The sequence below is a fragment of the Gordionus sp. m RMFG-2023 genome, chromosome 1, assembly GCF_954871325.1.
Source record: "Gordionus sp. m RMFG-2023 chromosome 1, tfGorSpeb1-WG-v2, whole genome shotgun sequence".
NCBI classification, from domain to species: domain Eukaryota; kingdom Metazoa; phylum Nematomorpha; class Gordioida; order Chordodea; family Parachordodidae; genus Gordionus; species Gordionus sp. m RMFG-2023.
Window position 1 is genome coordinate 42,828,919 of NC_088775.1, and position 18,683 is coordinate 42,847,601.

The 18,683-nt window shown below is 26.3% G+C and overlaps 1 protein-coding gene across 1 annotated transcript; it reads right to left on the reverse strand.

Moving 5' to 3' along the window:
* Positions 1-11,103: 11,103 nt before the first annotated feature.
* LOC135925855 (putative mediator of RNA polymerase II transcription subunit 26) lies at positions 11,104-17,958 on the reverse strand. Its single transcript, XM_065461382.1, has 5 exons — positions 17,932-17,958; positions 17,496-17,780; positions 12,150-12,304; positions 11,575-11,865; positions 11,104-11,428 (listed from the first exon to the last, which is right to left on the reverse strand). The coding sequence occupies exons 1-5, from the start codon at positions 17,956-17,958 to the stop codon at positions 11,104-11,106; spliced, it is 1,083 nt and encodes a 360-aa protein (XP_065317454.1).
* Positions 17,959-18,683: the final 725 nt, after the last annotated feature.

An 18,683-nucleotide genomic window follows, 5' to 3' on the forward strand; every position in this document is an offset into this window, starting at 1 on the left:
AATGGCGGAAGGATACATAGGTCAATACATTTTCGCTGTTTTTTTATTTCTGCATGCTGATATGCTTTACGCTATTATATATCTTAAAATATCAGCATTTTAAAAACATTTTATATGCTTAATTACAAATAACATTTTTATATGTTAACAATTACATCCAGAAGAAAAGTATTATATGTTTCATCATAGGATTATGTATTATTTACATATTCTTTAGATATCTTGGCTTACAGCTTAGACATATAAAAAACTGGCATCTACTTTATTAAGATAAATTATACCATTAAATCAAGTATGGTATAGTCTACATGTTTTAGATATTATTATGAAGATAGGTCAATAAATTAATGTAAATATTAAGCATCTTATAAAATTTATGTCGTGTATTCGATTAATATAAAACATTTATTGTTTTATTTAGTAATATTCCCATTTTAATTTAGTTACCTACACCTTATATTTAACTTCTGAGTTTGAAAATTAAAAGTGGGCACCTTCATTTAATTACAATTTGAGCTCAATTGGTAATCATAATAATGAATTAATAAAATTTTCAAAATCCAAAAATGATTTAATTTATTCTATATAAAATTATATTATTGTTGTTTCTACAACAAAATAAGATAATGAACGCTGAATAATAACAAAAAAATGTTCATTTAATATGTTATCATTTAATAATTCCAAAACAATAAAAGTAAAAAATAAAAAACATTATTATCAGCTGTGTATTGCTTAAAAATATGACGGAGGGGGGGGGGGGGGGTCTAATTTAAAACTTAAAAATGATGTCATAGTGCCGCCGATATCTATATGAATAAAAATATGAATAAATTTCAAATAAATCTTTTATTTTTTATTTTCTTTGAGCAGCATTTATTTTTGAAAATATTTCTATCACCCCGTAATGATTCTTTTCCATATTTTGATATATGAATCTGAAATTGACCCTGAAATCGAAGGTTCATTAATATGATGAATGTTAGGTTTTACAAATTATCTACACTTAAACTCGTTCAATTAACAACCATGACCAAATTTGTAAGATGATAGCTCCTTTCATGAGGACAAAACATCTATGCAGTTAAGGAACTTTTAAATTTTTCATTAGAAATATCATCATCTATCAGGGGCGTCGCTAGCCTTTATAATCTCAGGGGGCTCAACTAAAAAAAAAAATTTATGGGGGCGAAGCCCCCATACCTTTATTTGCGTGCCTTTGGCCTGCTTTTGACCGGGTTTTATATTAATATATTATACTTTCTTAAAATTTGGCCCCCATACCTTTATTTGCGTGCCTTTGGCCTGCTTTTGACCTGGTTTTATATTAATATATTATACTTTCTTAAAATTTGCTAACTCTAAACAATAATTCTGAATTTCATATTTTGTCATTTATTATATTTTGTTTTGCATACAAAATAAACTAGCATATAAATAATTAAAACAATACAAGACATTTTTTAAAATAATATTTTTTAATACAAAATCTATTTATTAAAGTATAAAATATTTTCGATTGCTGATATAAAAAAAATTTTCGTCTAAACAAAGTGATAAAATAGGTTAATTAATTCATACATCAATTGATAATGGAAAAAATATTTTTTACAATTCCTAATACTTCAAATATAAATTAATGATAAAATCATAAGGCTATATAATTTTTAGCAAGTTACATTGACAAAAGGTCATGAAACTAGTATAACTCTCTGTTACCATTTTAGACAATGTTTTATAGAATGGACTAATAAGGAAAAATTTATAAACCTTACCAAATCAACAATATGTAGAAGAGAATATAAATGACCAATCCAAATTATAAACCTCTATGGTGGTTAGAGCTTCCTCTAAGATGACATGATGGAAGCTAAATAAGTAATCGAGAAAATTATTGTGAGATATTAAATTTATAAAAGATTATCTTCCATTTTTAATGATATATAAACGACTACACAGTTGACCATTATTGCTTGTCTAAAATATGCAATCATATGCTCTCAGCAGCTGTAGTAATAATCTTAAATTATATAGCCACACTAATTAATTTGTAGTCATAGCCATGACACTCACGATGGTAACTCATATCAAAATTTATTATGTTAGATAAATTATAACACTAAATATCTTTAGAAGAAATTATGCAAATATATTGAAGCCTTGAGTTATTTACAAGGCAAGGTGCCATATTAGTATTTTGTAACTATAAAATAAGAACCAGAGTGATATCATGCAAGCAATTAAGATTTCATATCTTATTGTCGCACCACCTCTATTTTGGTATATTATATCTTAAAATAATAGTAGTTTGTAATAATATCAAAAATATATTTAATATTAAAAATTTAACTCAAAACTCTTTTTCAAAGAAGAAAAAAAATAGCTTTCTTAAAAACATGTAAAAAAAGAGAAGAAATATATCTAATTTATTACATCCATTGTGGGATGAAAAATAAGACGTTTAATTTTAATAATATTTTAAATAAATAGATGCCTTTAAATAATTGAATGAAAATTGTTACTTATATTTATTATCAAAAGCATTTATTAATAAAATTTTAAAATATTAACTGTAATATATTATATAACTGTTAAACACGTCTGTAAAAGTGGCATTTTACCTAATATTTTATAAATAATTATATATTATAGAGGATTATAAACTATATGCCTACTTACTTTTTATATATAAATCTCTTATACTAGTGTTGTTAATCGACTAAGTCGACTACTGGAGTCAAGTTTTGGGCCGAAAAAATTTACCCAAAATTGACTCGAGTTGTGAACTCAAGTCTATCAACATGAATCGACTAGAGGACGAATAGTTCTATGAAACAAAGTACAAAAGGACGAAGATTTTAAATTAGTTATTTTTAATAAAACATTTGTATTTTAATTTCAACTTTAGACTTCCAACTTGAGTCGCTATACGAAATATAATATACTTTAGTAGACTAGAGGACGAATAGTTCTATGAACTTGAGTCATCGACCAGAGAACGAAGATTTGAAATTTTATTATTAATTAATAAAATATTTGTTCTGTTTTTTTTATTTTTTACTTTAGACTTCCAACTTGAGTCGTGCGTGAATACGAGTTATATGTCGATTAGCGAACGAATAAATTATCAGGAATGGGGAATATCGTGTTAGACTAGAATTTTTAATATATTTTTTTAAAGCTTTTATCAGAATTGTGAACAAACATTATAACAATATAATATAGCGATACACTTTATACCAACAAGATGTTTATTATAAAAATCGCGAATGGGGGGGGGGGGTGTTACTGCTTAAGACCTATTCATACTGTGATGTATATTGCCGAATTATTTTAGAAGAACCAGAGCTCTATTATGTCAAGACAAACATTGGTTTTATTTTAGACCTATTTTTCTTATCGGGATAATTTTTTATCCCACGAAAATAATTTAGCTGGCTCACTAATTTTATATTCCTATCCAGGCCTGAAAATGTTTTTTCAATAATTAATAAAATTTGAATTTATTTTTTGTTTCTTCGAAACACTCCCTTTTTCCTCTTTTTAATCATATATTATTTGTTTTCATGGTACTTTTAAAATAAATAAGATTTGTATTTTTTATTTTTTATTTTTATTTAGTTATAAAAAAAAAGTAACATATTTTATTGTTTTATTTATTATAAAAATTTAATTATTAATAAAAAATTTATTCGCGTAGATTCTTTAGTTATTCAAATGTCTTATTTGATAATTCTATATTTAATATTCTCATAAAAATTACGCAAGACATAATTTATGATATTTGAGAATTCTCTAAGCTGAGGTATTTTTAAAATACATTCGCTGTTTAACTTTATTTTAACTTTACATAAAAATTATTTATTAAAATAGAGAAACATACATTAAAATATTTTTGATCTTAAGAGGCTTATAATTTTATATTAAATTAATTGTTACTTAATATCTTCAAAATAATATATAAATTACACAATATTTATTTATATTTTAAATATTTATTGATAACTGTATAATACAAATAACAAGATATATAATATAATCAATAAGATACAAATGTATATATTAATAGATAATGATTTCATATTGAAACATCCCAATTATTTAAACAGATACAATGTTTAAGTGTTGTCGGTGACATCCTGTTTCGCTTATTGGTCAAAAAATCAGCGGTCTTGCTGAATGCTCTTTCGCTTGGAAAGCTGGACGTTTGTTGAGCAAGGTAATCCTTAGCTATCAGTCACAAGGTTGGGTAAAAATCACAGTTGACACTAGTGCAACCGGTTCTTTCACATATTCTATAATTTAATCTCTTGTGAGATCTGGAAATTCACAAGCTACTCTAAAATTATAAATTAATATAACCAAATATTTATAATTACTTTCTCAATTCGTGATGCATACAGACCGAATAAGGCTGTGTTTCCAAATAATCTAGAGAGAAGTCATACACATTTGCTTTGTGTTGCCACCCGTAGGTTTTATATAATAAATTGAATTTTTCATTATAATCCTGCTTTGCTACAAAATGAGGCATATATTTCATCTTAGTTTTCGGATCTAACATGGTAGATACATAATTGCTGAATGTGCTCAGATAGTTTTTATACGTTCCACATTTTATCTGCATTTTACATCCGCATTTTTAATATCATCATCTGGATGTTTTTTGGAAGCCTCCCCTAAAATTTTGTCCATCTTTGCTATAAATAAAACAGCGGTTCCAATTGTAATGGTATCTGACGATATTTCGAGTGTTATTTTATAAAAAGGCTTTAAAAAATTTTCGACTTCTTTTAAAGATAAAGGCTCTGTCATACATTTTCCTAGCTCTTTAATTACATCTAAATTCTTTATAAATTAAATATATTATTAACAATGCAATGTTATATCTCAAAAAGGTTATAAAAGAAGAACATAAAAGACATTATGAAAAATATGTTTAACTTACTTTGTTTACTGTTGATATCATTAAATATTTAGAGTTCCATTTAGTTATTACATCTTAAGGAATCCTCGTTCCTCCTGAGAGCTCCAAGTACTTTTGTAAAATTTTTGGTGAAGAATAACTTCTTTCTCTTTAACTATCAAATTTATAATATGGGCTAAACATCGGTGGCTGTATAAGCTTGTTTTATATTTTTCATGATAAAGTGTAATCATTTTTTCAGCAGCGTTTACTATTTTTGGTGCGTTATCATGCGTGATGGAAATAATCTTGTCCTGGATCTCAAATTCATCGAAAGATTTTAACAAATATTGTGATATCTCCTCACCACTATGAGGATAGGGTAGCTGAATTATATCTAGAAGACAACTTTCCATTTTCCACTTTTTATCGGTATAGTGGCATGTAATTACACAAAAAGACGATGAGTTAATGGATGTCCACGTATCAGTTGTGATAGCCATTTTTTAATATTCTTTAAATTTTTTATGAGTTGTAATTTTGAAATTTTATACATTTTTTTAATGTATTTACAAGCTGTCTGTCTTGTCCAGATTTTCTTATGCTTGAATATGAAGGAAAATATATTTCGGAACTTCTTTTACTATCCATAGCTTTGAAAGGAATGTTGTTTTTTATAATAAATTTCAAAATTAATTTGTTAAGGCATTCGTTTTCCTTAGGTAATAATCTACGAATGCCAACTAGGCTTTTGGGTATATCTTCGCTCTCTCCATTCCCAATTAAATCTGGATGATTTCTTCTAACGTAATTTTTTAAATTGGCTATAAATATTAATATAGCTCATAATTTTATTTGTTATAATACTTGTTGCAGTGTGAACGCTAAAATATCTATTATACATTTTACACATCTTTCGATTTTTGTTAGGGCTTAATTCAAACCTGCTCTTTGTATTAAAAGAAGTACTATCTATCGATGTATTAACTGATGAATCAGATATTACTGATATCTGACTCATATTGATGTCTTAATCTTGATCATCCAGAAGATCTTGGTTGTATGCAAGGTCTTTCTAATCACATTTATAATTACAAAATTTGTTACATAATCTAACCTCCGAGTCAAGGGTTATTTAGTAGAGGGTTGCTGTTATTTTCATCACTATCTTGGTACGACATTTTAGTATGAAAGGAAAATGATTTTTTCAAATATTTTTTCATATAAAATAATTTTAAATATGATTGTGCAAAAATAAAATTATTAATAAAATATAAGAAATAAATAATTAAAAATTATTAGTAACCCCCCACACCTCAATTCTTACTTTTAGTTTTATATATAAAAATATAACAACGTTAGTGCGTTTTGTAATATTTTTCAAAGAGAATAGTGGATTAATTATTATTCTTGAATTTTAATTATATATAATATTAATAAATAATAATTTTTTATTATCATAATAATCTTGATAATTTAAATTCAATATTTTTATCCTTGCTAAATTATAGAACTTTTTGTAGGTGTGTAACCCTGAAACTGAATCATTTTTATTATATGCTTAAAAAAATTGAAAGAATGAGGATTCTTAAATATTATATGAAGTCAAGGGTTGTTTAGATTTTTTTATAAAAAATGAGGGGGGGGGGCAGATGAATAGCATATACAAAAAATACTTATAATTTCACATTCCTTCTTTCTTCATGATTGAAAATCCCTTATAACATTGAAATTAAAATCTAAAAATTCTACAATTATATTTTTAAAAAAGATTAAAGGAAAATAATACAATTAAATTAATTCAATTTATTAGTCATAATTCACAATACACATATTAATATTATGTTTCTTATTTTAATTTTGAAAGAATTTAGCGCCTAGCTGGCACCACCAAATTTTTGGATATTTTTTAACCAATCCCTCCTCTTGTTTCTTTCTCCCAAAATAAATCTATCTCTTTCAAAATAAATTTTGGGCTATTTTAAAAAAGTTATAAAAAAGTAAAATTTTCTTGTTTTTTCCACCATTAACAATATTTATTTATTTAAAAATATTTTTTTTATTTATATAAATAAATTTTTGATATGTTCAAACGATTTATATTTTTTAATAAAAAAGGAATAGTAAGTCATATATTAAAATTGCACATATATATTAGATTCAGAACGATATTGCATTATAAAATCAAATCATAGATCACATGTTAAATATAAAATAATATATTCTCAATATATAAAATCAATTACAGATAAAATCATTGCAATATATAATATTGCACAGAGAATATAATTGCTGCACTTATAAAATCAGGCACCGATCATATGTAAATATATAAAAATTGATTTAAAAGAATTAAGATAATATATAATTTTTAATCTCTCAATAACTTTGAACCTTTGCGCAAATAAACAAGAATATCTTCTAGTCTGTGCTAATACTTCTCGTTCAACTGATATAATTAAAGTCTAATTTTTCTTGGTCTATATTAGCTCAGCCTATTTTTTATAATTTTTTAATTTATTAAATGTTCTCTCGCAATTAACCTCCGCAAATGACAAAATTAAAATGTATTCTTATGTCAAAAAATTAATGTATGCACTTTTGTTGCATATTGTAACTTGTAATGATTTCATACACGCCTATTAAACACCTATTACATTTATTATCAAATCATATTCTAATATTCCATCTTCTTCATTTAATTCCTCACTTGTACATATGATATCATCATCCATTTTATTTAATTCTGCTATTAAATCTTTGAATATACTGATAAATGAACACAATTCGTTATGTAATTTAACGCTTAATAATTTAATGGAAGGCGCAACAAAAACATAAATTTTTATTTTATTTTTTATTAACACTTTTAATACTAAAATATTTAACATTTTGTGCTCTATATATGTACATTTTAAATTTACATTTTTTACATATTGAAATAATAAGTTTTTTAAAAAGTTATATAAAAAAAAGAATTTTGACAAGTTCGTCCTTATATTTTATAAAAAGTAAAAGAAAATTTACGAAAAGTTCATTTAATTTAAAAAGAAAAAAATTATATAGTTTATTCAAAATTTCCATATTAACATTTCCCTCTTTTTTTAAATGTCTTCTTTCCTCAGTTTCTTATCTTCACTTCCAGTCATTAGTCACTTGTTCGTATATCTTGAGATTGTTTGTTTGACCATCTGATTATCGTTTGTTGAATCGATTATTGAACATCTTTCGTGAAACATAGTTGGTTGCACATCATTGTTGATACGTCGTTGGTTGAACATTGCTTGTTGATTTGCTGTTTGTATTGATCATCCCATTTCTTTTTAAAAATTTTATGTATATATTTTTTTACAAAATTTTTTATTTATTTTAACAATCATTTTCTATGTCGTAAGTCATATTCTAGCTTTTGAACTTGACTTTGAATTTTTGAATTTTGAACATGACTTTGAATTTTCGAATTTTGACCTTGAACTTGAACTTGTTCACTTCTTCCCCCTCTAAAAATTTTTTCAGTATTATCTTTTGTTACATTCGTTGCTCTTTTCTTTATTTGATTTATATGTCTCCTAATAATATGATGTCCATTATCTATTTTGTACGTTAAGTTTCCTTCTTTTTGTATCACTGTTCCTTTGTCCCAAATATTTTCTTTAAACGTTTTGTACCAAATTTTTTCTCCTACGTCTATATCTCTATTATCCGATATTTTCCTCTTTAATATATTTTCGTTTTCCTCCATTGGTTTCATTAAATCCCATTTAGTCCTCATTGTACTTGAAAACATCAACTTGCTAGGTATCATATTTGTTGTATCATTAGGCGTATTTCTAATTTATTTTCTTGTTGTTTTCCATATTTCTTTTCATGCTCATTTTCATCGTTCTATTCATGCGTTCACATTGCCCATTTGATTGTTGATGATGCGGTACTGTGAGTATGTGATTAATTTCATTATCTTTACAAATTTTTTTAAATAAATAGCTAGTAAAATTAGTACCATTATCCGTCACTATTTAGTATGGTATTCCAAATAAACTAACGATTCTCATCAATTCTTTTATCGTAGATTCAGTCGTTATGTTCTTCATCCGTATTATTATTTGCTATATGCGTCAACAAATACCATAAAATTGTTATTTTCAAATTGTGCAAAATCTATGTGTACTCGTTCAAAAATCTTAGTTGCTTTCTCCTAAGGGTTTTGTATGAGTTATCTGTGTATTTATTGCATGAATCACAATTTTTCACCTCTTGATCTATCTCTGTATTTATACCAGGCCACCACAAGTAATCATTTGCTAACAATTTTGTTTTGCCTGCTCCTAGATGTCCCTTGTGTAATTCACGTAAGATCTCCTTTCTCATGTTCATCGGTATTATTATTCTGTTTTCCTTAAAAAGACAATCTTTCATCTAGCTGAATTCCATCTCCATATTTTTGTACGTTTTATTTTTTATCGGGTTGTTATTCCTAATATTATCAATTATTTCCATTAATTCTTCATCCTTATATGTTTCTTTAATTACTCTATTAAAGTTTATTGGGATGTCCCATAATTTGTCATCAATTTTTTCACCTTCTATATTCTTTATCGCATTTTCTGTATTTGTCAAGGTAATCTTGATAAACAATCTGACACTAAATTCTGTTTCCCCTGTCTATGTATAAATGTGTAATCATAAGCTCCCATTGCTAAATTCCACTTTTGTAATCGCATTGATATCGAAGTATTTTCTTTGAGTGTTTTTGAAAACAAATATATTTGCGGTTTGTGATCTTTTATTATCGTAAATTTTGTCCCAATCAAATATTCTTGAAATTTTTTCACAGCATGTATTATAGATAGAGCTTCTCTTTCAATATTTGTATAATTCGTTTCAGCTTTCAATAAAGTTCTCGACGCAAATGCTATAGGTTCTTCTTTACCATCACCTTCAATGTGAAATAATACTGCATCTAATCCTTTTTTCGAAGCGTCAGTAGCAATTCCTATAGGCAATTCAGGATTGTAAAAATTTAAAGTTGGCGGACTACTAATCAACGTTTTCAAATCATCAAAACTTTTCTGATGTGAATCTTCCCATATCCACGTCTCTTTTATACAATTTTATACAGCGGGTCTGCTAAGGCTGCAAAGTTACACAAAAATTTTCTGTAATAACTGGCCATGCCTAAAAATGTTGCTAACTCCTCTTTTGTTGTTGATTTTGGCATGTTTGTAATGGCTTTGATTTTATCTTCATTCGGATGTATGCCTTTTTCGTCTATATCATGTCCCAAAAATCTTATCTCCTTTTTCATAAAGACACTCTTGTTGAAGTTTTGTGTAAGTCCATATTTTGTTATTTTGTCGAAGACTTTTTTTATGTTGTTCAGATGTACTGTATCATTATCACCAGTTATCAATAAATCATCTATGTAAAATATGACATCTTTCATATCTCTAAAAATTTTATTCATGGTACATTGGAAAATTGCTGATGACGTTTTTAAACCAAAAGGTAGTCTCGTAAATCTATAATAACATTTGTGCTTTGATATTGTAAGTAAATCTCTAGATTCTTTATGTATTGGTATTTGAAGAAACGCGTTTTTGAAGTCAATTTTTGTAAATTTTTTTCCTTTCGATAATTTCGAAATTAAATCACCAATACGTGGTATCGGATATTTAAAGTCCTCTAATACAGGGTTTATCGTATTTTTAAAATCAGCACATAGCCTTAGTGATCCATCACTTTTATAAACTGGAGTGAGTGGACTTGCCCATCGTACTTCATCTACTGTATTATCTTATCAACAATCCATTTTTGTAATTCTTTTGTTATTAAATCAAGTCTTTTATATGGAACGCGTCTTGGTGGTATAATTTTTGGTTTTGCATCTTGTTTCAAATGTAATTTAACATCACTACGATATATAGGTTTTTTATTAATTTTTGAATTGCATTCTTTTATCAATTTTTCTATCATATCATTATTACTTTCCTCGATTAGATTCACAAATTTATTAAGTATGTTTCCGAAAACTTTTATCCACGTCCTTCCCAGAAGTGCAATCTTGTCACTTTGGAGTACATACTCATTTAAGTTTTGGTCTTCATATTTCGCTTTTATTTAAACGATTCCTAACACCTCTATTCTTTTCCCATCATATCCAGTTAGTTTCGTATCTGATTTATTTAAGACTTTAATTGCTATCTTTCTTGCAATATTAATGGGCAATATTGAAAAGACCCGGTGACGATCTGCATGACTATCGGTATCTCATTAAAGTATTTTATAAGCACATTTTCCTTGTCATCATCTCCCATATTATTCACATCAACGTTAAATAAATTGTGTTCCTTTTTATCATTATTATCCTCTTTTATTTCTTCTATATCGATAGTATTTATATTATTCGAATATCTGGATAGATTATTATTATTGTCTTTACATATGTTGTTGTATGACTGATTATTTTTTCGATTATTATTGTATCTTGGTATGTATCTTGATTCGTTCTGATGTCTATAATATCTATAATTATTTTCATTATATTTATAATTATCATCATTATTATATCTATAGTTATTGTAGTTGTTATTATAATTATTTTTATTGTTAAATCTTGTGAAATTATTATACGGTCCTGGCCCATTATACCCCCTATCATTATCGTAAACTCTAGGATTATAATTGTTTCGATATCTTGGTTATAATTATTTGCATGTCTCGAATTAAAATTAATTTGATATCGTGGATTGAAATTGTTTTGAAAAAGCGGATTAAAATTATTCCCTTGATAATTATTTCTATGATGATTGTCGTATCTAGGCTTCCATTGACTTCTGTATACGTTATTCGTTTGCGCATCTATCCCTCTATTGCGATCATCGTATTTTATCATCCTTCTATCCGTATCCGCTTGATTATCTTCTGCATTTCTATTTGTTTTATTTCCGTTGTGTCTCCTTCTATTTTTATGTTATCAATTTTATTAATTATTTTATCATATGCTTCTTTTTCCTCAATCTCCTTTCCTATTTTTATTATCTCTGATATATCTGTACTTTCTATATGTGAAATTTTCTGACGTATCTCTTTATTAGTTGAAAATATTTTTATTCTCTCGATTGCTCTACTATAATTACTGAATCTGCATTTATTACTTAATATACATAATCTAGTTATCAAATTACTGAATGTTTCATTTTTATCTTGCATCACTTCACTAAATTCTTTTAGATACGTTATATACGATTTGTCTGGGTGTAATAGTTTGAATCTTTCAAGAACGATTAACGGATTGCAAAATTCTGTTGGAGTACATATTGCCTCTAGTTTAAAGTATTGTTCTTCAGGTAATTTTTGCGTGAATGCGTAAGCTTTTTCTGCATCAGAATATTGTGGATCCTTAAAAATATTATCAAATTTTTTTTAAAAAGCTTCAACACTATTATTATAATTTGGACATTCAATAATAGTATTTTTTACCTTTACCAAAGGTTTAATTATACTTTATTATATCACATCAATATTTTATAACTATAATTTATCATATATATATATATTTATTTAAATACAATACGATTATATTGATAATTTCTTTAAAGTCTCTGATATCGTTTTGCCTTCAGTATAAACAATCTCCCATTGGCATCAATATATTCCTTTCCATATATAAGTCCATAGGCCTTCGTCAAGTCTATCATATCGTATTAGAATTATAGTTTTGCTTTCATGTACTTTATATGTGCAATCTCTTTTGTTATTATCAAAAATTCTTTTTATACTTATTTCAATTGGTAGTGTAATAATTAACAAATATTCTGACACCATAATAATTTAATAGAAGGCGCAACAAAGACAATTAAATTTTTATTTTATTTTTTATTAACACTTTTAACACTAAAATATTTAACATTTTGTGCTCTATATATATATACCTTTTAAATTTACATTTTTTACATATTGAAATAATAAGTTTTTTTTAAAGTTATATAAAAAAAAGAATTTCGAAAAGTTCGCCCTTATATTTTATAAAAAGTAAAAGAAAATTTACTAAAAGGTCAATTTAATTTAAAAAGAAAAAAATATATAAAGTTTATTCAAAATTTCCATATTAACAACGCTCAATATATTTACGAATTGTGGCAGTTTTTCCAAGGCATTTACAGAAACCTTTACTATTTATTTCATTAAAATGCCTCATTTAAATTTTTTAACCGGTCCACTCGCACTTTTTAAAATCAATTGTCACCTTTCTATGATACATATTTATTGAAATTTTAATTTAACATGTTTACAATATCTATTTTTACCCATTTGTTTTAAAAAAAATCAAATATAATTTTGACAATTGTCATTTTTCTATAGTACACCTTCACTGAAATTTTAATTTAACATGTTTACTATGTATATTTTTGCCCATTTGCCTTAAAAATTTAAAAATAACGATTATGACAATTGTCACTTTTTTATGGTACATAATCACTGTTTAAAAAAATAACGATGACAAATGCCAGTGTAATAATAGTAAGTCAGAGCATTATAATTAAAAGAAGCTATAAATATACCCTCCCATAATTTTAATATTTACTTAATGTTATTATTATATTTATTGGAGTCAACCATAGAAGTCTTGGTCAAAAAAAATGATCTGGATAATGGGACAAGTGAAAAAAAGCAACCCAAACCTTAGATCGTCCTTTAAAAAACGACCCATATTTTGGATCAGATCGAATAAAACGACCATAACTTTGAGTTTAAGTCGTAAAAAACGACCCGATGTTTGAGTCTGAGTCGAAAAAACGACACAACTATTCGTCTTCTAGTCGACTTAAGTATATAACTCGTATAACGACTCAAGTTGGAAGTCTAAAGTTAAAAATAAAAAAACAGAAAAATGTTTTATAAATTAATAATAACTAATTTAAAATCTCCGTCCTTAAGTCGACTCAAGTTCATAGAACTATTCGTCCTCTAGTCGACACAAGTATATTATATTTAGTATTCACGACTCAAGTAGGAATTATAAAGTTTAAAATAAAAAAAACAGAACAAATGTTTTATTAATTAATAATAACTAATCAAGTTCATAGAACTATTCGTCCTCTAGTCGACTCAAGTTTATAGACTTGAGTTCACGACTTAAGTTGGTTGACTTATTTGACTAATGACTAGAGACTCTGAGTCGTAGTCGGGTGAACTCAACTTTTTAACAACACTACTTATTTGGATTTGGACCTTGAAAATAATTTTAGGAAGAGACATGATAATTAAATTTAAAAATCAATAGTTGATTAGTGATTTTGAACTCGGCTAATTACAATATTAATTTAAAATTAATAAATGATTATATTTATTTAATTAGAGTTATATAATAATTTAAATAATAAAAGTCAATTACGCTTCAACGGTTAAGCCTAATTAATATTTAGTGAGTGATATTGATATATTTTTAACACAGAATTTGATTGCAAGCTGACATAGTGAAAATATAATATATATGTATTAATCTAATCTAATAATTAAAATGGTATTCATTTAATAAAAATTTAGATAGTCTTATTAATTTAAATAATAAATTAAACCTATATATTACTCAATAGAATTATAAAAGAAATCGTTCAGGGGGCAATTAAATAAATTTATTTTTAGTTCAAGAAGACAATTTTAAAAAAAAATTTTTGTTTCAGGGGGCTATTCAAATTTGTCAGGGGGCTCAAGCCCATGCGCTCCCCCCCCCCCCCAGTGACGCCACTGTCATCGATATATTATAGGAATCCTCAATAGTTTCATATTTATTTAATTCAAATCTCTAGCAGAATCTTTTTATTTGCTTTTCCCCAATCACTATGCTAAATTCTTAATAATTAAAATTTATTCATTTCATTAACGAGTCTAGAGAAATTATAAATTGTTCTATTAATTTTATTAGTTTTAGATTTTTTTAAATTATATTTTTAAATAGATTTAATTTCTGAATCGAGTGACATCTGGAAATATTTAACTATATGATATTTAAATATTATCGTCAACATTTTTCCAATGATTCAATTCTTTTAAAATATCAATTAAAGAAATAAATGGTTCATTGGCCAAAAGAAAACCTAATAACTTGAAAAAAATATATCTTGTAATTTCTTTCAAAGTAGATTGATATCAAAATTTTGCTAAATGCGATAATATCATTAGCTAACTATGAGTATCTTAAATGCAAGATACTTTTACAAAATTATCATTACCAATGAAGGTCATTCATGTGATAAGAATGAATATTCGCAATAAATAATAAAATATTTAATGACGAGTTAATTATATCAGGGATTTTAACGTTTTACCCCATTTATAGCATAATCAGGGAAGAGAGACTAGTAATTTTAATGGCAGTTGAATATTAATTTGCAAAATAGTATTTAAAATAGATTAAATAAGATCATTATTTTTTGAGATAATCAATTTTTCAAATAATTTATCACTAAGCCTTTGTAATTTCGGCGTATTTATCATTGTTTCTAAACTTATCCTGATAAAAGGATTGCAGTATTTGTTTCCAAAAAATTTAATGGAAGAATAATAATTGAGCCCCTCTAATGTATTTCGATGGTCTTTAATATAATTTAAGACCTCTAGTTCGATGTTATTTATATTATTAAACTCAGCAATATTTGTTTCACAAAAAGAAAAATAATCATCATTTCCTATATTATGTTAAATCTATTAGTGTTATAGTTTGAGCTTGATTGTATATAGCTGGTACTACATTGAGGGCTTCTTTTTGTAATATTTTTTTATCATCTGACTCAATTTATAAGTTCTTAAAATATGGATATGATAATGGTGGTAAACAAAGCCTCTTTATATTCATCATCATAGAAAGCCCATACCATCTTGGACAGCTTTTAATAAAGCTAGACAATATTGCAAAACTAAAATTTTTAAATTTATCTAATCCCTTTTAAACATAAATAGTATGGGTACTAACAAAAAATGTACTACACTGCCCTTTTAGTTTGTTTAATGCATGCAATTACAGTACAATATTCCTCAATATAAACAATATCCTCTTCTTTAAAAATGGGACAATTAATTGTTTCAAATAATTAATTTAAATGTGATTTATATTTTAACATTAAAGTAGGCTATTCTACCTGGTTATACAAGGAACTTTCAGTTGATTTCAGAAGACGGCTCATTGTCATTTCATAATTTTGTACATTTTCCTAAAAAATTTTAAAAATATTCTCTACTAACCATTATTAATTTAATTAAATTCTAATAGGTCTTCCTCTAAATCATTGTCAAGATTATTTAATTTTACACCATATTCAATAAATGACTTGGCAAATGTCCATAACAGTAGCAATTAGTTTATCAGAAATCCCATACTATCTATAGACGTCTTCCAATAACTCTGCAATTTTATCAAATGAATGTTTTGCAGGTATTCTTCTACATGCCAATGTCTTGATTGCCTTTCAAGAGTTTCTCGTGTAATATTTAAAAAATAATGAAAAAATATATTGAACTGTCTACAAATCTACCGTAATGCAGGTATATAAATGTCATTAAAATACTTTTACAGTATATTCGCTCCAATTTTTATTTATGCCAATAATTAGACTTTACAGGTGTGAGATCGTCTGTTTTTTTACAAAATGATATGAACATGAATTATTATAAAAAACTATATCATACACTAATAAGGCAAATATTTCTTCATTTAATCATACTTTATTTACAGATTCCTTATAAACCTCGCTACATTAAAACAAGACAACATTTTGGTACATTACTAATAATTTAAATTGCTAATTTCTCTCCCCCATATCAAAATTTAAATAAATTATTACCATAATATATACAGAATCTCAATATCTACAATTAAATAATCATCACCTTATATCAATGCTCATGAATACGATATAAACATGAATTATTATACAAACAACTACTATATCATACACTAATCAGGCAAATATTTCTTCATTTAATCATACTTTATTTACAGATTCCTTATTAACCTCACTCATTAAAACAAGACAATATTTTGGTATGTTACAAATATTGTAAATTGATAATTTCTCTCCCTCATATCTGTAATATATTAAATAAATTGATTTTTATATTTGCTTAAAGCTACAATTTATTACAATTTATAAATAGAAAAACATATATATATATATGAAATAAATCACTTTATATTATTGTTCTGAATACATTTCATTTCACGACGATTTAGTTTCAAGTCATTTTTGACGAAGACGAATTATTTTAAATAAAAAGATTAAAATTATACCATGCCTCTGAAGAAGATTGAAGAACCTACTCAATTTCATATTCCTGAATTCATAAAAGAAAAAGTTAATATTCTGGATTACCTATATAATATAGAACTCATTTTCAAAGTAAAAAATATTGTTGATCAAAATAAAAGAAAAGATTTATTATTAGCCTATATAGGCACTAATTTAAATAAAATTAAAATTTTTTACTTTCCTAATAACTTAGATAACATAAATTATCCAATTTTACTCGAGAATTTAGAAAAAATATTTAAGGATGTCTCGAGTATTTTTCTACATAGAAACAATTTTTATACCTTAAAAAGAGGCAGTGAAATTATTATCGATTTTTCAATCAAATTATAAAGCGTTTGCTCTTTATGTAATTTTAAATCGCCGGTTGATGAACTCTTACGAGATATTTTCATCTTAGGAGTAGGGTTACCTGAGCTGGACAAAGAACTTCGGTCAAAATATGCCGAAGGAAATATTACTTTTGAAAATACTGTGCGTCTAGCTATCGCGCTGTCTTTATTGGAGAAGGAAACCCTGGCAGAAGTTAATAAAATAATTAAACATAAGCCTATGCAATTCCAAAAATACTTATTTTAGGAATAATTATAACAACGTAAACAAATTCAATGATAATAATTATTATAATGCTAACAAATTCAACCATAATTTTTATAAACCAAGTTTTAAACCTAATTTCAGTCAAAAAAAGTAATATGCTTTAGGTGTGGAAAAGCAAACCACATAGCGAAAGAGTGTAGAACGCATGCTATACAAATGATTTTACCACGGACACCTCGCCTGTCTTTTGCTAATAAAGCTACAATCGATGCGAAGATAAATGGGCTGCAGCTTACTATGGAATTTGTTACTGGCGCGGCGTGTAGTGTGATAGATGAGGTTACCTGGAGTCGCTTAGGCAAACCACCATTATCACCTGCTTATAAACTAGTAGGATATAACCTATCAAAATCGAAGTATTGGGTAAATGTTTAGTGGAAGTCGAAATAAGAAATATTTCAAAATTTTTACCTATTTGGAAAGTTAAGGGTGAGAATTCTTTTATTTTTGGAATGCCCTTTCTTAAAGAATTTGATATAAAACTTCCTGAAGAAGTTCGTATTAATAATATAAATATGAAAGATTCCAGTTAAAATACTATTGTTTCAAAATTTCCTCTAGTTTTTAAAAAAAAAATTAGGAAAAATAAAATTACAGAAAGCCGTCATCAAGATGCAACCAAATACAGTGCCAATTGCGCTGCCATCTAGAAGAATTCCATTCCGTTGCGTTGAACCGTTGAAGCTGAGTTGGAAGACTTTTAGATGAAGGTGTTATCGAGAAGGTGGATCCAACAAAGACTCCAATTACTTGGGCTACGCCAACGGTTAATATTTTAAAGAAATCCGGTGCCGTGCGGATATGCGGAGATTTCGTTTAACAATCAACAAATATTTAGCGATAGATAACGATTTACTACCAACTTTTGTCGA

Coding starts and splice junctions, on each gene's coding strand:
- LOC135925855 (XM_065461382.1), bottom strand. CDS start 17,958: ATGCGTTCTACACTCTTTCGCTATGTG. Junction 12,305..17,495: donor TTTCACTGCCTCTTTTTAAG/GTATAAAAATTG, acceptor AATATTTTTAAG/GATCCACAATATTCTGATGC. Junction 11,429..11,574: donor GAAACAATTATAATCCTAGA/GTTTACGATAAT, acceptor AAATAATTATAG/ATATTATAGACATCAGAACG.